At 43.4% G+C, this 26,166-nt stretch overlaps 1 protein-coding gene across 2 annotated transcripts; it reads left to right on the top strand.

Annotated features, from left to right (window-relative positions):
* The first annotated feature begins 1,929 nt into the window (after nucleotides 1–1,929).
* On the top strand, nucleotides 1,930–26,166 carry larp4b (La ribonucleoprotein 4B). 2 transcript variants are annotated; one of them, XM_031870748.1, is made up of 17 exons: nucleotides 1,930–2,467; nucleotides 5,728–5,861; nucleotides 11,462–11,615; nucleotides 13,414–13,578; nucleotides 15,553–15,631; nucleotides 16,615–16,751; nucleotides 17,566–17,669; nucleotides 18,925–19,035; nucleotides 19,264–19,317; nucleotides 19,601–19,855; nucleotides 20,175–20,281; nucleotides 20,587–20,850; nucleotides 21,243–21,267; nucleotides 21,440–21,610; nucleotides 21,867–22,060; nucleotides 22,369–22,480; nucleotides 23,148–26,166. In XM_031870748.1, exons 2-17 carry the CDS (start codon nucleotides 5,781–5,783, stop codon nucleotides 23,463–23,465), a joined length of 2,331 nt encoding a protein of 776 aa, XP_031726608.1. In that variant the 5' UTR covers nucleotides 1,930–2,467; nucleotides 5,728–5,780; the 3' UTR covers nucleotides 23,466–26,166. The 2 variants fall into 2 exon arrangements, with proteins under 2 accessions (XP_031726608.1, XP_031726607.1); XM_031870747.1 differs by having other exon boundaries at nucleotides 21,222–21,267.

The raw sequence follows: 26,166 nt of genomic DNA, 5'->3' as shown, positions 1-26,166 counted from the left end.
CTAAAAACAGAAAAAAGGGGGCCACCGGTGTAACACGCAAAATCAACATGTCAACCTAACTTCTCCGTTTGTGAAAACCTATTTGGAGATAAACCTGATTCTGATTCTGGAAACTGTAAAATAAGAAACATTAAATACCTTCATGTGATTCAACTTCATGATCATCTTTGGAGAATGTAGTCTGAGGTGCTGTGTAGCTGTTTTGCATTATGGCGAGAGGCGTTTCTGTTATTTTTGATACCCTGATTGATTGAAATGTGGTGGACAAAATAATAGAAACACCTGTCAATAGAAATGAGGATACAGTTGATTCAACATGAAGGAAGGATTTATTTCAAGACTTTTGTATTAGACTGCATTAGTTTTAGCAAGGTGAAAATATAGTATACAGTATAAATAATACACTGCTTCGTTGACCTAAATATGAAACTTTGGTCACATGTCAGCATCTTACTGTTAACCTGTTTACATTTCTGCCACTGTGCACATTTGTTGTTGTTGCTTTTGCTCCTTTTTGATCATCTGTCTGGCTTGAATCTTATTTAATTCATCAAATGAATGTAGAAATGAGTAAAAAGACCACAATATCCAAATAGAGTATTTCAAGTAAAGTAGGCTATAAGTACCTCAAATCTGTACTTGAGTAAATGTACTTTATCACATTCTACTTAAAAAAAGTTTGGTCATTTTAGTTGTCAGCAAAAATTTGTCAAACAAGAGGAAATAGTGCGTTTGTTGGGGACTATTTTCAGCGGCGGATTAATCCACATTTTGTGCTCTTGTGACTATTTGGGACAGTGTGGCTCATTGTTGTGTTTTTAATCGTTTAACAATAGAGCTCTATGACGCAGAAGTACAATATATATCATGCTGTAATACATAATACTTGTTAGAAGTAAATAATTGTTGTTTTGCGTTGTTTTGGGGCTTTTGTTGACAGTAAGAAGAAGTCGAAACTCTCACCCGGAAGCGACTTCACTCCATATTTGTTGTGATTCCCGGCGATCGAGAAACAGCCAATCAGCGGGGCGCCTGTGTGTAGTAGGCCACGCCCTCTACGGCTGATCACGAGTGGATCCGCGTGCGCCCACTGCCAGTCTCGACCAATCAGAAGGGTCCGCTGTGAGAGTTGAGGAGGGGGCGGGAGCTCGAGCTCTGTGTGACAGCTCCGGGTTCAGTGCTGCACCAGAGAGAGAAAAACAATTAAAGAGGTCTCACTCTGTACTTTTTGAAATTTATTTTTACTTTACTTCAAATTTTGATATGCAGCTTTAGCTTCCACTTTATAAATTAAGACGGGAACAATATTTTTGTAGATTGTAGATTTTGTAAGATCGGATGTATTAGAAAATGGTGGCTGTCTGAGGGGCAGGGGCGGAAAAAAATAAAAAGGACACCAGCTGCATGCAGTGGGGAACCAGAGTGCAGAACGTTTACTAGCATACTAGGGCAGCCTGTATGGCAGTGCATCTCATTTTCTCCATTGGAAGGGTATCCTAGAGGGCACTTCATCATGTTTTCTCCACTGGAGGTGCCACCTAGAGGGCACTTCCTTGTGTTTTCTCCACTTGAAGGGTTGCCCTATGTTGCATCGAGGGTAGAAAATACTTTTCGGAGGGCTCCTAACAAGGGCCAAACTGTGAGGAGTCTTGTAATTCCTTTTGTTTCAATGGTTTGTTTGAGTTTTGTTATGTTTTAAATATCTGTATCCGCTGATGATGACGGGGCGTATTTATGTTGTTTAATGTATTTTACACAACATAATGCATGTTTTTTTAAGGCATCATTAAGGGCACACTGTTGGAGACCGGATGAGCGGTTAGTGCTCCATCAACACTACCACCATAGACGATCTTTGCGCTGCACACGAAAGGGAAAGGAAACAGAACGACTTCTCCATTCAGAGCCCCCCCCCCCTCCTCTCGCTCATCTTTAGCTTGTACCGAGTGTTTGATCGGTCGGAAGCTTTGAGACGAGTTAACGTTTATATTTCCTCAGTTTCAGGGTTTATTTTTGGGGCTGGTTTTTTTTCTGACTCCCGTGGAGCCCGCTGTTGACCGTGAGGAAATAGCTTCGCGTGAAATTATCTCCAGACGCCAGATTTATCGAGCCCAAACCGCACAAAGTTGTTAGGCAAGCTAAGCTAGCTTAGCCTACCTAGCGAACTCTTAAGCTAGCTCACAAGCTAACTTAGCTTCGCAGTGCTGGTCGGAGCGTCGTTGTTTTTTGTCGCTGCATCGCAGCTGCACGTGGCTTCACACCCCTGAAAACTGAAAACTGGTCAGGGTTAAGAGCAATACGCCGGTTGCTTTCCTTGCTTCCTTTGCTAGCGTGCTCGATTATAGCCTGCTAGCTAACACCCTGCGCATTTTAGCCTGGAAGCTAAATTCAAGGCCTCAAGTCCAGCACTACTAACCACCAGAGTGTTTTTTTTTTGCAATTGCCGTGCAGGTGTGAGAGTTGACAGGTGAGTAAGATACTGTTTTTTCAAACTTATTGCGGTGTCAAAAGCGGACATTAGAGTAACAAACATGCGGAGTAGACACTTGTTCAGTTAGCTTGCTTGCTAACTAAATATTAGCTTGATTGGTTGGGGGAATCCGCGAAATCACCCCGGAGGTCGCCATCTTTCATTGGATGCTGCTGCAAGCCAGCTAACTCTGACGTCTCATAATAATAACATCACTAGACATGGCTGCGACTCTATACCCGGAGTGAACTTTAAACACACGTCGTGGTGCGTTCACGGCCTCCTCTCTGTTGGCCATTTATTACACATATTTAGCACTTTGCTCCTGTGACAACCTGCTTATTGCCTGGTGACGGAAGGAGTGTCACCGTGTGAGCTGGTGTCTCTCTGTCTCTCTCTTTCTCTCTCTCTCCTGCATTGCGTCTTGAGTAGAAAACTCAGCCCTCGACCAGTAAAGTTGTTGCAAACAAACGCACCCTCAGCGTGGTGTTGGCCTTGTTTTGGATGGAGATATAAACACTGGTTCTACACCCCCACAGGGGATGTACCAGATGCCTGGTTACCGTCCTCCACCAGCGGTAACACATCACCTAAAAATACCCCCCCACCCTCCTCGGTTGCATTTTTCACCACCAGGCTTATTTTGGGTGATAAATCACCGTGCGGGGTGAAAACAAGGCCGAGCGAAGCCTGTGTTTTGGTTCAGCCCTCGTCTAGACGCTGTGATTGACTCACTGCATCTGTACAGGAAGTGACATGTACAGTGAACCCGGGGGTCGGTGTTTATTATGGGATGTATCGGGTCAAACTGTGATCACCCTCTGCCTCATAGTACAGAAATACCAAGACCTGGTCTCTGAGAGTACAGGTGTTTCTCTTGCATTGTGCTGTAGATTGTGTTGTTTGTCAAGATGAAGTTATTCATCTCTTAACTGTTGGTGCACCAGGATTAAAGGAAACAACCTGGTTTTAAAGATTAATATTGACTGATGAGTTTATACATGACAGTAGTAGTTGATAGTTTCCAAAACACAACAAACTGTGTGTGTGTGTGAGTGTGAGAGACAGTACATTTCAGTTGGCATGTTTTTAAGGCAACTGTTGAGAAAAGTCTGTCACACAACAGCTGTTTTGATAGCGGCCTGGTATTGATGCAGAGGTGTGTTTAGCCCCATTAATCGCAGTGGCATGACACACACACACACGCGCCATGTATGGGAATCAGTATATGGATCAGAGGTCACCAGCTTTACAGCAATGCCATTCTTTTTCTGCTTTGTATGCAAACACAGCGAGTGTCGGAGACAGGCAGCCGATTGTTGTGTCGAATTATCACCGCTTTACAAAACGGGACAGAAACGAAGAGGTTCCTCTGCTCACTGGTTCTACGTGAGTGTGTACCGTTGAGGTGAGATATAGTGGTAGTGATTAATTACACTGCTGCTACTGAAACTGAAGCCTTTAAAGGTGCAATTATTTAGAAAACGTGTCGCCTGCTGACACCAAAGTGCAGTTAAATGTGACTATAGATGGACGCTGAGCTGAGCGAGGTGTTGGAGGTGATGGTCAGTTGTGCTGAAGCAATTAAAAGGCTGATTGACAGAGTTAATTAAATTGATTGAATCAAATTTGGATATCCAATTAAACGGCTTTTCTTAACTCTGCTTGTTGCAGGCGGCTCCTCGCTACAGCTGCTTCTTTATTATTAAATAATCCGTAGATTACTCAGATTATTTGGTTTGTAAATTATCAGAAAGTTGTTTTAATAAATTATCCTCACAAGTTCCCATTTTTCTCCATCCAACAGTTTGAAAACCAAAGATAAAATACTCAGTTTACTAACACTAAACTAAAGATTTGTTTGTCATTTTTCAACCAAAAAAAGTTGAAGAATGACACAAATATTTTATTAACAAAACTCTTCTTAGCATTTTTTAGTAATTTCATAAAGTAAACGATTAACTGATTGGTTGAACAGAAAGTAGGCCTAATACTATATATTATGGACTTCTAGATTTATCATTATTACTGTATAAAAACAGTTTGTTTGTGTTTAATATTTTAATTTATCTTCACGAACCTTCAGTGAAACGCAGGCTTTAATTAAAACGTCATTTTGATTTCCTCTTTGTATTTCGTGAAGCTTGATGTCATTTACTGTAAACCAGTGAGCAGGAAGGGCAACATATTTCTATCACGTGGGAACATTAAGTCTGTTTGTTTCTGTTAAATGTGTCTCACTGAATGTAGAAGTCTCTATGATAGATGTGTTGGAGTGGAGACACTGCTCCTCTTACTTTAATTATTATTTATTATTTACACATATCGCAGCATTCGTTTGAACATTTAATTCTTCTGGAAATGTTGGCCCTGTAAAATTATATTTTGTAAATCAAAAGAGCAGATTCAGACAACTTTCATAATGATAATAATAGTTCACTAATTATACTCACAAAAGGAGCTTACTGATGATGATGATGTTAATGAGAGTACCCGTTCATGTTCCAGTTGTCTTTGCTTTGACACACCTGAACCAGCCGACGCTCAGGTGTGTCCACAACATAACTGTGATTATTAAATACTCAACAACTTGATTTAATTTCCTCTGTTCAGGGCAAAGAAACTGATGACACGAAAAGACTCACAAGAATAGAAAATTAACATTAATAACTCTTCTCTTCTCGTGTACTATCTCTGTCTGTCTGTCTCTGTCTCTCTGTGAGCTAGTCAACACTTAATTAGTGTGAAGAACAGTTTGTCGTCACGTTTCAACGTCGTTTCATTTGATATTATAGTTTTATTTCTGTGTTTTGAATAAGAGTCGCTAAACTTCACATTAAACATCAATTCAGCCTCTTGAATCAAATTATTTCACAATTATGTCACAAAATGATTTGCTGACCAGTAAAGTTTGTGTTTAGATAAAACATTCTTGGACTTTTACAGATGTGATGGTGCTTTTGCTCTTTCAAGTTAAATAAATAAAAACGTTTTTGAGTTATAGCTCTAAATGTGTGATGTGTGTTTATTTAATTCCCTGTAACATACAGTAGTCTGTACACAAACTGGCATTGAAAACAAGTCACATTAGTCTCCGTTGTATCGTCAAAGTACTCAATAGTAGCTATCGGACACTGCCCCCCCCCCTCTTTGGCCTCGGTCGTGGTACTCGTGTAACTTTATTATTATGCCTCAGTCCCTGTGATCAACATCCGTCCTTGAGTCCTAACTTGTTTGTCTCCTCCGGCCTCCTGCAGCTTCCTTGGTGACACAGAGACTTCTCCCTGAGGAGCCAAGAAGCAGACGGCTCATGACTTCTGACCAGGACACGAAAGTTGTAGCTGAACCACAGGTGCAGCAAGTACAAGAGGCAAAAGAGAGCTCTCATTTGGTGAGTTCCTACCCACACGGATGCTGATGTCCGTTTGTTTTACAGCTTATTCCTCTCCTCAAAGTTTTCTACATCCTGGTACTTTTGAGTCCTTCCAGTCCCAAGTTTTAGTTGAATAGAAAATGTAAAAATATCACAACAAATGAGGAAGAAGTCTGTCGAGTGAAGCCGATGCCTCATGTGTTAAAGCTGCATTCTCTCTAGTGACCACCAGGGGGCGACTCCTCTGGTTGTCTAGAAGTCTATGAGAAAATGACTCTACTTCTCTCTTTATTTATTACCTCAGTAAACATTGTAAACATGAGTTTATGGTCTCAATCTCTAGTTTCAAGTCTTCTTCAATACAGCATGATGTTCATTTAGTACATTATGGTCCATTTAGAGTCAAACAGACCATAAAGCAGGGGATGCTTTAGGGCGGGGCTACAGTCGACTTCTTAAATACAGTCTGTGGGTTGAACCCATTGAGCTTTTAAATCCTCTGATATTTAAAGTGAAACTCTGTTCTACCAGTTGTGGCTCGTTGATGCTTCCAGATTAAAGCGGGTGGAGCGGTGGTCATCCTGCTTTATCCTCTGCAATGTAAAGTTTATACCATGACTAGGTGTGTTGGCATACTGATCTATCGTTCTGTTCATACTGGGTGTGATCCTTCTGGCAATGAAACGTCCACAGTTGTTGTTTTGTTTTCATGTTAACATCTGTAGCATTCAGCTGGTGTGAACCTTTTTTCATGGAGTGATTTTAAACAAGTACAACATCAGACAGTTTCAGTTCCTACATCACCAGCATGACAACAGTGAAGACGTGTTTCAGATATTAATGTGTCTTTAGTCTTACTGATAAACGTAGCATCAAACCAGCCTCAGCTCGTTCTTCACTGGCATCGATTTCAAACGCTGATTATATATAATGGAGAAGTGTTTTGGTGAAGAAACATTAGGCAGAGAAAGACACACGTGATGTTCTGTTACTATCTTCACTATCAAACATCAAATGTTATATTTGACTATTGGAGTGCTGCAGGAATGAGTCTTAAAACCCGGTAATGAGTCAGCATTTCTGTGTGTTTTCCCACCATTTTTCCAGCTGCTTCTTTGACCACGAAATATATCTGAGCCATGCATTTCCTGATTTTGGCTGCTTCAAAATAAAAGCGTTTAAATAACAAAATAACGGGGGGAAATATATGAAAATGTGTTTAGCGCTGAGTTAGTTGAGCTTTACTTGCAGTTATTCTTAATTTAAAACAAGTCTACTAATACTGTATGGAGGAAGAGTAATCGGCAACACTAACAATGGGCTTTTATTGTGAAGAATCACAGGAAATTGAATGTGTTCATCCACTGAATGGTGTGCTGCAGTCCTAAAATGAGTCAGCATCTTTCCACTTCCTGTTCCCTCATCTGGAAGTCAAAGTGTTTTTGGTTTGATGGCTGAAATTAAGTCTGTGTTTAAACCGAGCGGAAGAGATTTTACATTTTAAATAAAATGTGTCCGTAAATACCCCTCTGGAGAATTTAGAAGCTTTTACATGTCTTAAAAAAAAGACACTAATCACTACAACACAAGTCAGACTTTAACATTCTTACTTCTACTTGTATTCATGCTTCAAAAATCACAAAAGCTGTGTTAATTTATGAGCAAAAACGTGAAAGTATCATAAAAGTAATTCAAAATCCAGTGTCGGGGAGAGAACCCATGTGACGCTATAACTTCCTGTTGGGTCGACTATAAACACGTCACCCCTGCATGTGAAGGAATCCCGTTTAAACCACTTTAAAGAATGAACCAGTTGAGCTGGTGTGAGGGTAAAGCCGTCAACGTTTCATGACAGCTGACACTTTTAAGAATATAACTCTAAACACACAGAGTGGTGTTGCTGCTGCTGACCCAGACGTAGAATTACCTCCAGACTCTTTGTCCACACCTTTTTATTAGTTCCTCTCCTAACTCACCGGTAGCTGCTGATGTTTGTCTGGGATTAACTCACACTGTGTGTATGTGTGTGTGTGTGTGTAGTGAGCAGAGAATGTTTTACATTTTTGGGCTTTATTGACATGTTGGTGAGAGATTTAAATGTATCAAGTGTTTAGTGAAATAGGACAACGTAAACTTTAAACGGTGACTAAAACCCATAGTTTTAGCCTTCCTTGACATCTTCTACTCTCTCTCTTCAGCAGTGAAGGTCGTTTACGGCTCTCTGCTTCAGAGGAGAAGCAGAGAGCCGAGTTTAGAAAGAGAACCTGTGTGTTGTTTCTGATGGCTTTAACTCAACCTCCTCCGAAGAGGACAGAATGTGGAACTGAGGGTAAGAAGTTAGCGGATGGCCTTGAGGCTCCTGAGCGCTCAAAAAGTAAGGAAATAGAAAGACTCCGCTGTCTTTTACACATGGGGGTAAGATGGGAAAGAAGACATGCAGCGTAAAGGAAAAGAGGTTGATGCTTCAGGCTGTGCTGTCATTACAAGGTGGGAAAGAAGTGTTCAGAGAACCAAAAATACTGCTTCCAGGGTTGAATACACACCATTAAGGATGTCAAGGCTCCGGAGCAAAGTCTGAGGCATGATGGGAAATCTACTCTCTCTCTCACACACACACACACACACACACGTGTCTCTTTTTTTGAAATAGTCATAAAATCCACAAGAAATCTGCACAAAAATTCTAGTTCAGTCCAGGTAATCTTTATAAATGCACGTTATTTTGCGTATAGTATTGTTACTTCACACGCTGCCCTGTCGGTTTACTTAAAGAGGTAGTTTGGATGTTTTGAAGTGTGGTTTTATGAGGTACTTCTACATAGTCGGTGTATTTCCTACAGTATGGAGTGTATGGAAACTGTAGAACAGTGTTTGAACCACAGGAAGTAAAACTGAATCGTCAGTAATTTCCTCAGAAATTAGATAAAATGAAGATAAATGACTGCAGAACACGATTAAATGTCATTAAATTAATTAAATATGGAGTGTATAACTTGGAAATATTAAAAACAAAAACTTCTTTAAACCAAGTAATCAGAATCTAGTTTAGACTCAAATCACACTGGTGTCGTAGCAACACGAGTGTTTTCCTCCTCATTCCTTATTCTCACACACGCACGCACACACACCATCTGCTTTGCACATATGTGTTAGAAACAGAGCAGGAATCAAACATGACCTATTTATGTTAAATCACATCAGTTGGGGATTAAAGCTGCTCATGAAGCAGGACTCACACTGGGATCAGATCCTCCTCTCGTCTGGTGAACGTTACTCTTTAACAGCCGAGCGGCTATTTAGTTATCGAGCATTTACAGGTATAGAAATACAAAAAACATGTGTGAGCAGAAACCTAAAAAGCTGAGGAGACTAGAGGAAGCTTAACTAACTTAACTTCTCCCTCCTTTGCTGCTGCTAATGCTACGTCACACTTGTATTTAACAACTTTACACGGCTCATTAGAGGCTTTTATTGTGAAACATTTTGCAGGACCCTGTTGTTGATTGTGGACAGTTCCCATCCTTAGAATGTAGCTGCCATCTTGGGTACTTCTACGTTACTGCAAAATACAGACATTAACACACAAATACTACTTTAGACGAGGTTGTTCTTACACATGCTTATCACCAATGTTATGGACATTTTTACTGTGTGTTATGGATGTAGATGAGTGTCTACAAGCTTTTGTAGAAAGATGATGTCCCCGTTTCTGATCGATGAATCACTTCTCCGTCTAGTGGAAACCGTCATCAATGTGGTGGTTTTAAAATGTAACCCTCTTGTTTTTATCTCGACTAGTGTTGGAAAGCATTTGTCACAATAAATCTATTTTTCGGGTGATGTAGTTTGATAACTTGTGAGTTTGTGTAGGTTTGAATGCTCTCTGACACTGATCTGGTAATGCTTTTATCACCTTGAACCACTTCTGTTGGAAGCGTTGTAGTTGTGATGTGTTTGATTGCTCATCGCTCAGTGATGTAGCTGTCAGAAAAGCAAGATGAGCCTCAGGTCTGCAGACGGACGGATGCGTCCAAATTCAGTTCAGTTTGTTGTTGTTTTTCTCCCCTGAAGGACTCCATCATGTCTGTCTCTCTGTCGTCTCGCCTCCATCAGACGGGCAGTAACCCGGCTGCCCTCCGATGACACCGTCTCGTCTCTCGTGATGAATCACTTTCTCCTCCCCAAAAACACGCCTTCAATCAGGGAGAAGCAGATAACCTTTCCCTCCTCTGTGTGAAGGAAGGGCACATTTAAAACAGAACAACAGAAAACACTGTTGAAAGGTCAGAGAAACGTCCACATCCGGTGATGCCAGCCAGCTCGTGTGTGTGTGTGTGTGTGTGTGTGTGTGTGTGTGTGTGTGTGTGGGGGGTGAGTTGAGATATATGACACAGCAACAATGTCGTCTTGCTTCTCATCTTGTATCACGTCGGTGTTATCTCCTAAAAATCTCTCGTCCTTTTTTTGTTTCTGTGACTAATTCCAAGAAGCAGGTTTTTATTTTCCTGCCTTTTTCTTGTGCCTCGGCATCTCGGCTCGTTGGCAGAATAATTTATTTAAAAAGTCTCAAGACGGCCAATTTAATTTGAGCAATGTCCTCGAGGGGGGAGGGGGGGAGGAAGGGTTTGATTTAGCGTGTGGATCACTGGAGCTGACTTTCATCTGAGCTCAGGTGTGCAGCTCAACACCTCCTCGACAGCTCTGGTGTTTATTTATTTTATTTTTTGCAGAATAACGTCGTAAAAAAGAGTGCATTTGGCGGTCCAGGTTAAGGCTTAAGACACACAATGTTGTGCCCTGTGGAGACACCTGGGCTCAGTTTATGTGTGTTAATCATGGATTTGGATGCGGTGGATTCTCGTATCGCCACCGTCAGGAAGCTCCTTGCCCGCTATACGCCTCGGGAACCCTTCAATGAAACGCTGGCTCTGGGTTACAGCCTGTTGGCCCATGAGACGTGCACGCTGAGCCGCTGGTTTGAGCCCGTGACTACGTCCAGCAGGCAGCAGGGCTCTGTGGACCTGGTCCCAGTGTCGAGGTGTTGGTCTGAGGGACTCTTTTGCTGGCAGATGATTGAAGCTTAGTTTATACTCACCGTAGTGAGGCTGGTGTGTGTTCGTGCATCTCTGAATCTCTGAAAGCACTATTTAATTGTCTGGTGATCATACAAAGCAGGTACATTCTTTTTCAGATGTTTTACAGACGAGAGGTCTTTAAAAATCTACATTTGAGTAAATATTTAGCAGACAAATCAAATAGTTTTCAACCTATATTCTAACCAATATTCAACCTTTTTGTTTCTTTATAATGCATGTAATACTTGACTTGTTTTCTTTACAGGGCTTGTACAAAGGCAGTAAAGTACTTCATGAATATGAGATATTAGTTTACAGATAATTAGAACCCGTCTTCTGCATTGTGGAGGTTGGTATTTATGGCTTTATGCCGGTTACACCAACAGTCTATGGGCGAGCTCTGTGCTGTAACTGTATGTTAACCGTCATGGATCCTGAAGGGAAAACATTACGTCTTCTCTTTGTAGCTGTGCTTTTTCCCTCGTCGGTAAATGTGTCTTATCTGCAGACATCCCTGACCCACTTTCTGTGTTCTTTTCACAGGAATCCGCCAAGGTTTCGGACCTCAACCCCAATGCGAAAGCATGGGCCAACCACATGTTTAGCCTGGACCCCAGCGGGAGTGCTGACACCACAACTGCTGCCCTACAGCCATGGAAGGAGGGCTGCAATAGTTCGACCGATCCCGGCCCAGAAGGTCAGCCAGAGATTCTCGGGATGCAAAAATATGTTTAACCGCTTCTATGCTTAGTTTCATTTGGGGAAAAGAAATGGATGTTAAATATAAATGCACTGCGTCTGCAATAATACACATGAGTAGTAAGTAACATACATTAAGTCCTAATGACATTTTATGCACCAAAGCCAACTGATCAAAACATCCAGTAAATACAGTAGAGTTCTACAAGAGGAAGTAAGAAAATGTATTTTATGTTGTAAAGTGACCACTTAACTGGCAACTTCTGAAGTACAAATATCTGTCAAACCAACATACATTCATTGGAGTTATGTTTGTATGAGAGTAAAAGGTTGAAGAACTTGAAGTGGCAGTTGACGCATATGAACTTGAAGTAGTTGCTTCAGTTTGAGGGGGATAAAACTAAAACAAATTGAAGTGGCAGCTGTAGTTAGATTACTGAAAGGAGTGGAAGTGGCCGGTGGATTTGCAGGACTAAAGATAGTTTAACTGTCAGCTGAACAGATTAGGAGTTATTTTGAGTTCAACCTCTGAAAGGAGTTGACGTGTGAAAGCGTATACATGCCATCAAATGGGATACCATATAGTAGCGGTGCTACGACTGATCGGCGATGATGAGAGTAATGGGTGTGGTTAAAGCACTGGAAGGAGTGGAAGTGTCAGTTGGACACTGAGTAACTTGTCGTTTTAATTTATAAAAACTAAACGGAATAGACTTTAGAAGTTGGTTCGGTGGAGTTGAAGCACTGAAAGGAGCTGAAGTGTTCAAATGAAGCCCGTTTACTTTGCATATTCCAAAAAATATATATATTTATATATCTGTAATAATCAAATGGCAACCAGTAATGTGAGGTTGTTGAAACAACAGTTTGGGTTCTACTCACAAACCCTTCTTTAATATACATATTGCAGCCTGTCACTGTCCGTTTCTTGTCACTTTTCATGCTGAGACGCCTCTTAAATCATTCATCCTCAATTTGGAATGAGCTATGAATATTCCAACCACAGTCCCACCCCCCCCCCCCCCCCCCCCCCCGCCTCACAAATGAGCGTAATCACTCACTTTAATGTGCCCGGCCGAGTGTAGCCAACGCAGAGGCAACGAGGATGTGGTGGCGAAACAGAAACTATTGATTAGTCTTCGTTTGACTCTGTTTGACGTCCGTCGTCTCCTACGTCTTGCGAGGACATTTATGGATATTTCGTTGCACAAGACTGGAGGCTCAATACAGTCTGGCCGTTGACGTAGTGGCCTTCTTCTTTTTAATCATCACGGAAGGAAACTTCTGTAAAGTTAACCATCACAGTGTGAAATATAGTTTTACTGACGATGGTTCTCCTCTAATATTCAGTAAAACACGTGTTTCTAGTCTCTGATCTCTGATCATGTTACATTGTAAACAACCAATCAGTGTTTGAACCAACAGGAGGAGAGCTAGTAACGTTAGCAGCACCGCTAACGGCTAACCAACGGACACTCTCTAGTAACGTCCTCAAAGCCCGTTTCATTCACCTCAATTGCAGAAGCGACCGGGTTTTAATCTGAAACAGGTTTCATGTCAGACGGATCTTTGTTTGTAATTTCCCCTGTTTCATAAGTTTCATGTTTCCTCATGCTGCAAACGAAACACTTCCTCCATGATGACCTTTTTTCTATATCTGATTAAATGAAATGTACAACCTGATCATGTCATACTGTCACTCACCACTCTGTTGCTCCTGGTTTCCCAGGATTGGTCCTTACATCTTTCCTTTCATAACAATCATCTCACCTCTCCTCTTCTGTTTACTTTCTCAGGCTATGAAGCCAGCGAAGACAAGGCGTTCAAGGAGCCCCTACTAGCCGACCCGGATGAGCCTCCACCGGTGCCGGTGATGCTGGCCGAGGTGGCCCCCGTGGCCCTGGAGAGCTCCGAGCCGGCCTACACGGAGTACCCCGAGCCGGGGCAACCAGAGCGCACAGGTGGGCTGGTTAGTGATTGGCTGGTGGTTATCACATGCGTCTACATGGTCTAGAGGTCTCTTAAGGGGGTCTATAATGTCTCTTACTCTGCAGCCACGGTTCCCTTCACTTGCATCTTGTTCCTGAGCTTTAAGAGGAGAAGAGGAACTATGTTTGTATGTGTGTCTTTGTGTAGCTCGTGTGAATAACAACCTGCGGTCTGTATTCATGCTGCTCACTGTGTGCTGCTGAGAGGCACCAGTTTATATAGTTTATTCATTACTTCCGCCGGTATTTATAGATGTTCTGATTGTGAAATCATTATTTCATGACCCGTCCTTTGAGTGCAATGTGAGATCTGTCTTCGCTCTGGTTGAAACTTTAGTGATACTGAGATTGTGTCAGATCAGACCAATCAAATAGCTGATATCTAATGAGGGGGCGTGTCCGTTAAAGGACTTCCTTGAAGGCTGCTCTCTTGTATCCTCAGAGATCCCTCTTTGCTCCTCAGAGCAGAAATAAGAGCTTTGAGACGGCCGTCAAGATGCCGAAACTAGAACAACTTTGAGGAGCGAGGGAATGTTGGATAAAAGAGTTGGGATGCACCCCAGGAGACTACTTAAGCTGCGTGGCGAGCGAGCTCCGAACATGAACGGAGGCGTTTAAAATCCACGATGGGCGTTCAAACTAAAATGAAGTGGGAAGATTTAAAAAGACGAGTGTAACCGACAAAAAGCCAAATAAACAAAGGTTTAATATCCTGTGAAATATGTGTGTGTGTGGCGCGCGCGTGTGTGTGCGTGTGGCGCGCGCGTGTGTGTGTGTGTGGCGCGCGCGCGCGTGTGTGTGTGTGGCGCGTGCGCGTGAGTGTGTGGCGCGTGAGTGTGTGGCGCGCGCGCGCGTGTGTGTGTGGCGCGTGTGTGTGTGTGGCGCGCGCGCGTGTGTGTGTGTGTGGCGCGCGCGCGCGTGTGTGTGTGTGGCGCGCGCGCGTGTGTGTGGCGCGCGCGCGTGTGTGTGTGTGGCGCGCGTGTGGCGTGTGTGTGTGTGTGTGGCGAGTGTGTGGCGAGTGTGGCGCGTGTGTGTGGCGCGGTGCGTGCGTAAATTTCACTAAAATTTGGATCAGCTGGCGACTCTTTAGACTCTTTCAGGTTTTGTGGCTGCTTTCAAATTCAGAATCAGATTTTACACTCTGATTAACTTTGAGCAGGTTTTTAGGCTTTAGAAAATGTGTATTTCATAAATGCAACGGAGTGTTTGCCGTCAGATCAGATCTTTTTGTCATGTGACGTGAACACTCAGTCACCGAGTGGGGAAACTCCCGTCTCTTCATTGTCTCAGTGGTTGTTATAACGTTGCATCATATTGTTTAATGGCTGTGCTCTGCTTCAAGCAGCAGAATGTATTGAGCGGAGGTGTGGCAGTGACCACTTCAGAGCTGTTTTGTTTGCATGTTTTATTTATGGCAGCATTAAAGTTTAATTGGCCGTTACCAGACGCTCTCCACGACAAGACATTCATCACTGAATGCCTCCTACCTGAGAGGAATGTCAACAACTAACCCAAAGCTGTGTAGAGAGAATACAAACCATCACACGAGTGTGTATCTCTGTTCTCCTTCCCATTGTTCCCAGAGATCACACCACACGAAATGATCGGCTGCAGATTAAGAAGATTCAAATGTGTATTTTAGCCTTTAGCACACTTCAGGAAGTTGTTGTCCTTAGAATAGAAGACTGCTAATTCTCAGTCAACTTCCCCTTGGTGAGGTCAAGGCTGTTAACTGGTTTAAGTTTTGTTGAGCTACAATCATGCTACGCGTTTTGTGTCAACCTTGAAATATTCTGCATCTCTGCTCTTCCTCGCCCACATCCTTCTTTAAATTCAGTTTATTTCATTCACATTGAACTGTTTTGAAATGCTGTTTTGCTCCCAGGGTCAGAGATGAGTTCTGGTGCTCTTTAATTTAACAAAGTATTTCCCTCTGTGTGTCGACAGGCAGCGACCCTCAGCCAGAGAGTCCTCAGGAGGGTCTGAGGGAGCACCTGAAGAAGACTTTGGAGTTCTGTCTCTCCAGGTGAGTTTACTTTTGAGAGAAGGTCACAAGAACTCACACGCTGAATTAATTCAGGTCCTCTAATTTGTAGATTGTAGTCAATTAGTCGTACTTTTATATAAAATATGACATTTTGCAAAAGAGACTCTGGAAGTATTTTCCCTAAAATGCAACACAGGAAGAAAAGTTTTTTTCTTTTATGATTTATGTCATTCTAAATGCTGTTGATGACTCAGTGGAATCTCTGTTTGTCTCTCTCTCTCTGTCTCTCTCTCTGTCTCTCTCTCTCTGTCTGTGTCTCTATCTGTCTCTATCTGTCTCTATCTGTCTCTATCTGTCTCTATCTGTCTCTGTCTGTCTCTATCTGTCTGTGTCTCTGTGGGTCTCAGACGTGGTCTGAATGAAAGCTTTATTTCATCCAGTTGAATTCTTCTGTTTTTGGTTGTTTAGCTGCTGGTTTGAAACAAATCAAGGCCTCAGAAACTTTAACTTTTATTTTATTTTTGTTCCTCTCTGAACACACCGTCAAATACAGTTAACTCCTCCAGTAGCTTCTCCAAAACCACAAAAAAAGAAAAACCTATCGACAACACCCCAATGAACACAACCAGACAGAGAAACCACAACAGTTGTTATGAAATACTGGAAGAGAAGAATATCTGAAGTGAAACCATAAACACTTGCAGAACATTTCCTTCTGTTGTGTGAAACAGCTGTTAGACAGAAGCACATTCCCACATGTGTTACCTTTGTGTTTCCTCAACAAAGGTAACACATTCCCACATGTGTTACCTTTTGTGTTTCCTCAACAAAGGTAACACATTCCCACATGTGTTACCTTTTGTGTTTCCTCAACAAAGCTGCTGGATGTTCATCACATGTAGAGTGTCAGTTTAATGTGAGCGCGCTCTGTAGCTGCTAAACAAAGCGTTTAATCCTTAATCTGAGTAAATAAAGGTTTGATTAGTGTGTGACCCACCTGTGTGCCTCCTCTCCTCCTGCAGGGAGAACCTGGCCAGTGACATGTACCTCATCTCCCAGATGGACAGCGACCAGTATGTGCCAATCGTGACGGTGGCCAACCTGGACCACGTCAAGAAGCTCAGCACCGACGTGGAGCTGATCGTGGACATTTTACGATGTGAGTCGAGTTAAAACCGGGACTTTAAATGATGGTCGCTCATCTGCTCGATGAGGCTTTAAAGCCGTGTTCACACCAAACGCTCCATTAGTTAAAATATCTCAACGCTGTGTCTTTAAAGCCAAGCGGTGTTTAAATTCTCCACCCTGACGTTGTTGAATCATAGATGGAGGAAACAGATATTATATCCATAGGTGTTCACCGTCTATGGTACAAACAATGAAAACGCTGCCGTATTTACGCCTATATGACGTTATTTTGAGTGTTGATGGAGCTGCTACAATGTTAGCTTAGCATTGATCAAACCAAACTGCATTCAAAAAACAAGTATTTTAAGAGTTGTTTGCTTGTTGTCTTGCGGAGAGAACGAACAAAACATGAATTCACTCTTTTTACACATCGGCATCATTATGTAGTTATTTCAACATCCTTTTTATCCGTTTACTGCTATTAAATCACAGTAAAATAGTTTATTTTGGGCTCATACAGCTGAAGTAAAATAGCCGGCGTGTGGCCTGCTACATACAGTGAATACAGCCTCTGGATGTTGTTTGGTTTCCTGAGACTTCAGTGATTGATGAAACGTTGTCTCCACGGTTTGCTGTGAACACATAAGTCCAGATAAACTTGGGTTGATTTCCCCAGGGAGGCTGTTAAAGTGCATTCAGCGGTCTCACCTGCCTGTGTTTGATTTATACACACACTTAATTCACTCCTTCATTAATCCTGTCTGGCCTCAAGCTGCAGTCTTAGTAACTTTGTGTTGTTGTTGTAATTCAAACCCTAATCTGCCTCGTTCCGTCCTACTCTCCAGCTCTGCCATTGGTCCAAGTGGATGAGAAGGGGGAGAAGGTGCGGCCCAATCAGAACCGCTGCATCGTGATCCTCAGAGAGGTTCCAGAGAGCACGCCCATCGAGGTCAGTGTGTCTGATGTGGTCCTCGTTGTTTTAAAGGAACGGCTGTCGGTGAACAAAGACTAGATGGATCATTCATCCAGATACTCCTTCAGTGATAACCACTCCAGAGGAGATGCACACATTATAACTCAGACACCAGATGTATTATTAGCTTTTTTGTTCTTGTAAATGTGTGTATTTAATATCACTAGTCCGAGGTCTTGGTGATGCAGAACACCATCTGTTTAGTAGAGTCGGATGAATAAACCACGACAGCCTGGTGGTGTCGAGGGAGCCCGTCCTGCATTCATACATCACCTGTTGTTCTGTTACACCTGGTCAGGGTTCTAAAGATGGAGACCATCCTTCTCCTTTAACCACTGATGCAGCCGCAGCATGTGTTCCTGCTCACACACCACGGTGCAGGTTTCAGGAGGTTTAGTTTGACTCTGAAGCATTTTGCTGCTTCCTGAGGTCAAAATGTTTTATTTCATCTGCACTGATTGAGAGTAACATTAGTGCAGCTGCAGATGGACGTTTTTTAAATCACTTTGTTTTGTGAGAATTATCTGCTGAATATTTGTCATATTTTTGGGATGACTCCCATGTACGTACTTTTTAAACAAAACAAAACTACATCCTGTTCATGTGGCTCTGATGTTTATTCAGAGGCAAAGATGAGGTCGAAACGGGGAGGAAACCTATTATTATTATTGTTGTTGTTGTTGTTGTTGTTGTTGTTGTTGTTGTTGTTGTTGTTGTTTTATTTATTGTGCAGCACCGGCACATAAAGTATTCAAAGCCGACTAAATAATTCACGGCAGGACTCAGACATGATAATTGACAAATGGGTTCCTGGAGCTACAACGTAACTACATCCTGGTGTTGATTCTTCTGAGCATATTGTGTTTTATTTTAGTTTGTAGACGTTTTAGCCCAATGTTCAATGTAACAAGCTAAAGAAGCAGAACGTCTGCACATATAGGACCTGTAGAAATCACAAATTATGCTTTTTGTGTCACATAATTCCTCAGTTTCCTAAATGTTACTCTAGCTTTTAATGTAAATATGCATTAAATCAATGAAATCATCTGCTTCACACAGAAGGAGAACTTCTTAAAGTGCAAAGATTGTTGACTAAACACCAGCTGTTCCAGGTCAACGTAATAGATAAAGAGAGTTTTCTGTGTGACTCAGCTGTTATGTGGTGCAGAAGGTTGTTTCGGTGCGTCGCAGTGAACACATCTGAAGGCGGTGACGTTTTGTTGTTGTGCAGGAGGTCGAGGCTCTTTTTAAAGGGGACAACTTACCCAAGTTCATCAACTGTGAATTTGCCTACAACGACAACTGGTTCATCACCTTTGAATCAGAAGCAGACGCACAGCAGGTAAGAGAGTGACCCCATAATAAAAACCCAAATACCGTCGTACTTGTGTATGTGATCAAGACCCAGGTTTCCCTTTGAAGTACTCCGTGTTATATTTGAGTGATTGTGAAGTTATTAATGTCATACTTACAGATTCTTCTGGTGTGTAGATGAATGAAGTTAGCATTCTGTTTGTCATTTTTAAACTCGACTGGTTAACACAGAGTTGTTCTCTTTCTCTTGATGAAGGCATATCAGTATCTCCGTGAGGAGGTGAAGACGTTCCAAGGGAAGCCTATTAAGGTAAGTTACATTTTGTTTAAAAAGATTTACCATCATTGTTGTGTGTACCAACAAATGCTGACCCCAAATCACACTCAACGTTAAAATATACTACTTGCAGAACCTCTTTTAGACGGTCTTTAAAATTCGATATAAGCTGAATATACATATACTGTATTTATCAGCCACTCTTCTTTATTTAAGAAGGAAATAAGTTTATTCTTCACACAAGTATGCAGAAGAAGCCGATAAATCATTAGCTGGTATTAATCCCCCCCGCCCCCTCTTTCCTGACTCCTCCCAGGCGAGGATAAAGGCGAAGGCGATCGCCATCAACACTTTCATGCCAAAGAACGGTTACCGGCCGGTGGAGGTGAACCCGTACGCCCACCAGCAGCACCAGCAGCACCAGCAGCAGCAGCAGCAGCAGCAGCAGCAGCAGCGCTACACGTCCTACTACATCCCGCCGGTTTACAGCCCCCAGCAGCAGTTCCCCCTGTACAGCCTCATCACGCCGCAGGCCTGGTCGGCCACACACAGCTTCATCGACCCCACGCTGGTAAGAGCCGACGAACGACGACGCTTAACAAGTGTTTATCAGAAAGATCAGAGGAGTTTTGGGCTCGTTGAAGCCAAGGAAGGGATATTTAGTCGGCTGTGTTATTAAAATGGTGTTATTTAATTTTTATTTTATTTTATTTAAACACATTATCTTGTAAATGTCTCCCAGAATTGGTTGTTTTTTCGAGTCTATATCTGTAGTTATTTCCAAACAGTCTTTTAATATAAATTATTACTTTTTTCCACTTTCCTCTCGCTACAAACACTCATAACCTTCGTTAAATAAATATCATCTTTTTGGCTTTTCTGTTCTCCAGGTTGCACCGTTTCACAACAACCAGTTCATCAATGGATTCACCACATCACACGGTTTCAAACCAGCGACGTCCCCGCTCACCGTCAGACACTACTCGCCCAGAAACAGGTTGGTAGAATTAACGAGCGTCGTCAGATCCTGCTAAGAGAAAAAGTTTTATTATGCTGTAAACCTGCTTGAATCACTTCAAAGAAAAGTGCTTTTTATTTGTGTTTTCTGGCACAATCTCATATTTTGTATCTGTTTTACAATGAATTTCATTAGATCATATCATTTCAACTCGTGTGTTTAAATGTCTGAAACGACCCACACACTTTTTCTCTAATCTGATATCTTCAGTTAACAGTTTTAAGCATCTTAAATGCAGCTTGTTGCTGATTGTTGCTGAGTCTTTTCTTTCCCGTTTCCTGCAGGAATCACAGTAAACCTCACCTGAGGCCGACCCTCCCGACGGTGGACCGCAGCAGCGCGGGACTCCTGGACAACCCGGGCCTCTTCCCCAGCTTCCCCAGCGAGAGGCTCAACGGGGTCCGCAGCAGTCCGCCGACTCGACTCCCCGCCAGCCAGCCCAGGACCCGGTTACCCTCTGCCGCCTTCCCCCGCAGGGACACCGTGGGCACGGGGCGAGTGACGGAGCCAACGACCCCCGACTACTCCCTGGGTATCGGCCGAGGAAGGTAGGACTCTGCTGAAGTACTGCTTTGTACCTCTGTGTGGCTCCATGACGGTATACTAAATACTAAATGTTAAAAATACTTATATTAATGTAGCCTGATCTTAATCTGGTACTGGGCAGGAACACCTGCTTTAAACACAATGACGGCAGAAACACCTGCTTGAGTTATGAGCATTTTATTTGATGGGATTAAAAGTTAGAAAAAGAGAACTGCATCAACAGTTAACATTAGATTTATGTCGTTCTGAGACGTAAACCGTTGAATCAAACGACGTGAAAGCTCTTAAATCGGTTACTGCGATGCAGAATCGATGGATTTGTCGTCTCAGACAGAACGGATGTTTGTAAAGTGAAGTGTTCTCTTTCTTAAAGGAAAAATGTTTCTGCTTCTAGGAAAAAGAGGGACGAAAAGTTTACAGTAAGTACTTTTCCTTTTTGTCGTCTTCCTTGTCGTAGATTTGGTTTGAGTTTACCTCTTTATGGAGATTCTTACTTCTGTTTTGAGCTCGTCGTGAGTCCCTCCTCCTCCTCCTCCTCCTCCTCCTCTTTGAGTTTTGTGTTGACTCTGTGTGTTTGTTGCCGTCGCGTAGAGAGTGACGCCTCAGTCGCCGCCTCCTCCCCCCAAACCCCCGTCTCCGAGCTTCGAGCTGGGCCTCTCCAGCTTCCCCCCGCTGCCCGGAGCAGCCGGCCACCTCAAGACCGACGACGTGTTCGACAACCGGCTGGCCAGCAGCATCGTGGTCGGACACGCCAAGGAACGGGTGAGGAAACGGAGCCGGGCGTCTTTTCTACATACTATATTAGATGCTGTTTGGGGAAATTCACACACAATTCAGCAAACTGCTGTCACGTTATCACTGTTTCTTAAAGGAACAGTGTGTTAGTTTTAGTGGCATCTAGTGGTTTGTGGCAATCTTTGGGATTTAAGGACAACTAGGAGCTACTCTTATTTATCTTTAATACCTTCAGATAACATAGAAACCACGAGTGGCTGCTAAATCTTCTCCCCATTTGCAGAATGTAAGTGCTGATTCCAGTACCGGAGGAGCGCTGTCTCCAGCGGGCCCCAAAGAGCCACTTCGGTCCTCCTCCTCCCCGATGCCCACGAGCTTCCAGCCGTCGCCGACCGCCCCCCCGGCCTCAGCCCCGACCCCGACCCCGACTCCGGCCACCGGCACGCCACACAATCCGGCTCCCTCCCTCCCAGCAGCGTAAGAACCACACTGGCAGAGTAGATTCTGAAGCGTAGCTCAGGGGTCTGTAAGTCGATTTCTTTTCATCAGCCATAAAGCAGGGTATGCTTTAGGGCGGGGCTTACGGTGATTGACAGGTCTCTACCAGAGACTTATACGGCGCTACATCTCCCCCATCATTAAATCTCTGACACAGACCTCCTGAGTGTTATAATCATGTATTTCACACAAGAGTCCGTCCGGCTGTTGTTGTTTCGCCGTCTTATTTTATTTTTTCACCACTCGTCGTTTAATCTGGCGTTGCCTTCTTGTTCTGCTTGTTTCAGGGAGGTGAAGGTGACGGAGGTGAAGCCGAAGGAGGCGCAGTCGTCTGTGGAGCGAGTCCCTGGCACTCTGTCCACTGCAAGCAAATCAGTGCAAGTCAACGGCGCTGCCACAGTCAGTATTGATTCCTTCTTTACCTTTTATGTTTTCCACCCTATCGCACCTCCTTTTGGTAAACGCTCACCTCCTCTCAGACAAATCAATCTCATCATGAACACAAGAAGGTCAATTAATTCTGCAGCGTCTCGTATTGATTTTGATTAAAGACGTCGGCTCCTGGGGGAAAACAATAGATGTGCATTTTTCGTAAAACGGATCTTAAAAAGATTTACAGGTAACAACTGCATGGACAGTTTTTATTATTTAGAACATGGTGTCTTTTTAAGGAAACACCAGCTTTGGTAAGAAGGACTAAACTTCTGCTTCAGTGCCGGTGAAACTCCCTTTGGCTTTAGTTCTTTTAGCGTTGCAGTAAAACACAGAGAGCTGAAAACCTGCAGCTGACGAAACAGGACGATAGAAAGACGACTGCAGACTTGCGTAGGTGGGAACAGAAATCCCCAAAGAGATGATGTAAGAAACGGCAAATTATAATACTGCCGTCAGGTTGAAACTCTGAGACTCTGATAAGGTTGAGATTTCAGGATTTTGTGTTGTACAGATTTATGAAGCAGAATAAATCCTATTAGAAAATATATAATCCTACAAAATATATCGGTGCTCAAAGGTCCAGGCCGGTAGACGACGGAGTGTTTTACGTCTGTTGTTGTTTTGCTGCCAGGAGCTGAGGAAGCCGTCCTACGCTGAGATCTGCCAGCGGGTGAAGGACGCCCCGACGTCACAGCACCAGCAGCCGCCGACCCCCAAGGAAGCCAAGCCAGCCTGCGCTGCCCCCGGGGGCGAGGAGAGGAAGTGCCCCGACGCCGCCGCCCCGACAGGGGAGGCCAAGGCCAGAGAGACAAACTCCTCCTCCAAACCGGCCGTCAGACCCCCGAGGGAGGCCCGGAGGCCGGCCGGGCGGTGGGCCTCTCCTCCCCCGCACCCAGGGAAACCCCCCAGCAGAGATCCTCACCACACCCCGCCCAAGTCCCCGCAGTAGGGCGAGTCCCCCCGCCCCCCCACCACCACCACGCTCCACAGATGCGTTAAAACAAAAAAAGGAAATATAAGTCAGGGCTACTCAATACTTATATCCCCGAATCACCGGTCACAAACGAGAATAGAGGACGCCTTCTTTTCTGGATCAGGGCTTGCAGACAAAAAGCACTTTACTGTGCATGTAGAGCACCAGTTGCATTCTTTTTCTTTTTATTTATTTACTTTTTTTTTTTATTTCTCCTTTTCTCTCTTTTTTTCTTTGTTTTGCATCACGTAGTTGTGTCCTTTAAGTCGGCACAGACGACACTGAAATTCACTCATTCTGTTCGAACGGCCTTGTGCGATTTAAATTAGTCAGAGGGCCATTGTTGGAAGTGGATGACGGGAACGCGTGCGCACAACAGACTCCGCCTTGTTTGGCTCTCGCAGTGAGGGGTTTGTCTGCATGCTGAGGGGCACCGTTGTGCAACTTGTAGCTTAATTATGGGTCATAATCAGCAGATGTGTTTTTTTAATACATATTCAAAATCCATATGCAAGACTTGACATCGAAATCTCATCAAGATCCTTTTGGTGTAAATCGCCTCAAACTGATTTTTTTATTTTGCAGATTTATTTACACTAGATGACTTTTGCGATTTCTTCCTCATCATCTTCTCTGTAAAGAATCGCCTCCCTCTGCTGTGTTGTTTTTACTGTTTGCTAACAATGCTACCTGGCTGGCTGTGTTGCATAGCTTGTGTCTAACGGCCGTGATGTGATGTCAGCGCTGGTTTGTTGTTGTTTTTTAAGCGTCGGACAATAGCGGCTCGCGGAAAACAGATGAGGTGGACGGTGTTTCTGTTGAGTTGCTCGCCGCGTTTGTAAAAGATGTTTAATGAGTCAAGGGGGGGGGGGGGGGGGGGCCTGCATTTTCTTGGCATTTTATGGGAAAAGCGGAGCACGCTCTCCTTTAATTTCCTATTTAAGAAAAAAGAAACTGGAATGAAACTTCTCAGCAGGCACATACTGTCAAACGAATTTAAAGTCCAGCTGTGACGATTAACAATGGACGCTTCGCGGCGGAAGCGGTTCGGTTTCGACGTGACAAAAGAGTTAAAGTCTCCTGCGTGTGAAGTTCACCAAAAAAAGCGGCACGAGTTCACAGTTTTGATGCAGAGATCTGGTGCTAGAACGCTGATGCTCATCTTGTCTTGATTTACATCCACAGAACTTCATTTGCACTGTTAGTGGGTTTTTTCAGACTCGCTGGTAAAATTTGATGATAACAACTGAAGCGGGGAAGAAAAAAAGGGAATTTATTCTGAAAATCAAGGGAAGAGGAAAAAGTTACAAATGCAAATTCGTTTTTCCAGAGGCAAATCATCTCGCTGAAGCCTTTAGTGGAGTCTTTGTGCCTTGTGGATGCCTGTTGAACACACTGTACTGAAGGACGGATGTTTTTAGTCACATGACTCGTTTGGCGGCTCGTTGCTCGGATGCTAATTTACATTTCTGCTGAAGGAGTTGTTTCAGCGTGCGGTGGTTTGGATTCTGGGCTCTGGTTCTGTATCGGTGAGGACTCGCATAGAAAGTGAGACGGTTGAGTCGAAGGTTTTACGAAAGAAACGCTGAGTTGTTTTCTGACGTGTTGGAGCGTGGAGTTAGTGGAGTCTGGCATGAACCAAACATACTTTTAAGGATTAAACACATAGACGAGAGCAGGAAACAGTCGTGTGAAATCCAAACCTCGGGGGGGTGAAGATGAAGATGTTCAGCTCCTTTGTCTTCCTCAGCGTCGATCCAGTCTTCACCACTCTTCACCACTCTGGTTGTCTTGTTGTTGTTTTTCTGTCGGCATGCTCCCTCGTCGGTTTCCTCGAGTTCCAGTTTGCACACTTTTTATTTGAGGTGTGTGTGTGTGTATATATATATACATACATACATACACATACACACACACATATATACATACACACACACACACATACATACATACACACACACACACAACTCAAATAAAAATTATATATGAAGATTGGCCGAAGCACACGTTGTTCTTACTGCTTCACTCCTGTCGTTCTTGCTTGGATTAAGTTCAGCACCTGACGGAGGTTAAATTTAAAAGCACAGAGTGTAAAAAACCTTTTTACATCTAGAGGATCGGAGACGCTAACGCTTTAGCGACCACACAGATTCAGGCTCAGTGGGATGTATTTTTGGGGGGCGTAGTGAGGCCGTTTGTCGGCCGTTTTCCTTCTTTGTCAGCGTGAGGGAGCGGGGGAGGAAGAAAGTTAAAATTGCAGCTTTTGGTCTGGAGGTCTGTCTTCTGTAGCAGCCACTGTGGCAGATAACCAGCCACGTCTTGGATGTTTTACTGTATTCTAAAAATGTAATCTGCTGGCGAAATGATACAAAAAGAATGGTTAGTGTAAGAGTTTTGAAACTGCAATTATGAAACGTCAAAGGTTTGGAGGGGGCGTACCAGACTTGAGGTGATTTTCTTTTCTTTTGTTTTCCTCCCTGATCAGCCGAGTTCTCGGGTTTAATCTCTTTTCAACCTCCGATGCAAAACACCCGTAAAACAAAAACACTGTACAATACACAACGTTTCTTTGAGGGGAAGCAAGCCCACATGAAGCGGGACCTCGCATGTCTCGCCAAAGTCTTCCTGCAACAAGAAGCATTCTGGGTAATCCCACTAAGAGAAAACAGCCCATCCC

Source organism: Anarrhichthys ocellatus, unplaced genomic scaffold (assembly GCF_004355925.1).
Source record: "Anarrhichthys ocellatus isolate YVR2014 unplaced genomic scaffold, GSC_Weel_1.0 scaffold54, whole genome shotgun sequence".
Lineage (NCBI taxonomy): Eukaryota > Metazoa > Chordata > Actinopteri > Perciformes > Anarhichadidae > Anarrhichthys > Anarrhichthys ocellatus.
This window is presented reverse-complemented; position numbering and strand designations above follow the sequence as displayed.

Excerpts from the sequence above, each read along its gene's own strand:
- larp4b (XM_031870747.1), top strand. The coding sequence starts at position 5,781 with ATGACTTCTGACCAGGACACGAAAGTTGTAGCTGAACCACAGGTGCAG. Across the intron at positions 5,862-11,461 it reads CAAAAGAGAGCTCTCATTTG|GAATCCGCCAAGGTTTCGGA; the intron begins GTGAGTTCCTAC and ends TTCTTTTCACAG. Across the intron at positions 17,670-18,924 it reads CAGAGAGCACGCCCATCGAG|GAGGTCGAGGCTCTTTTTAA; the intron begins GTCAGTGTGTCT and ends GTTGTTGTGCAG.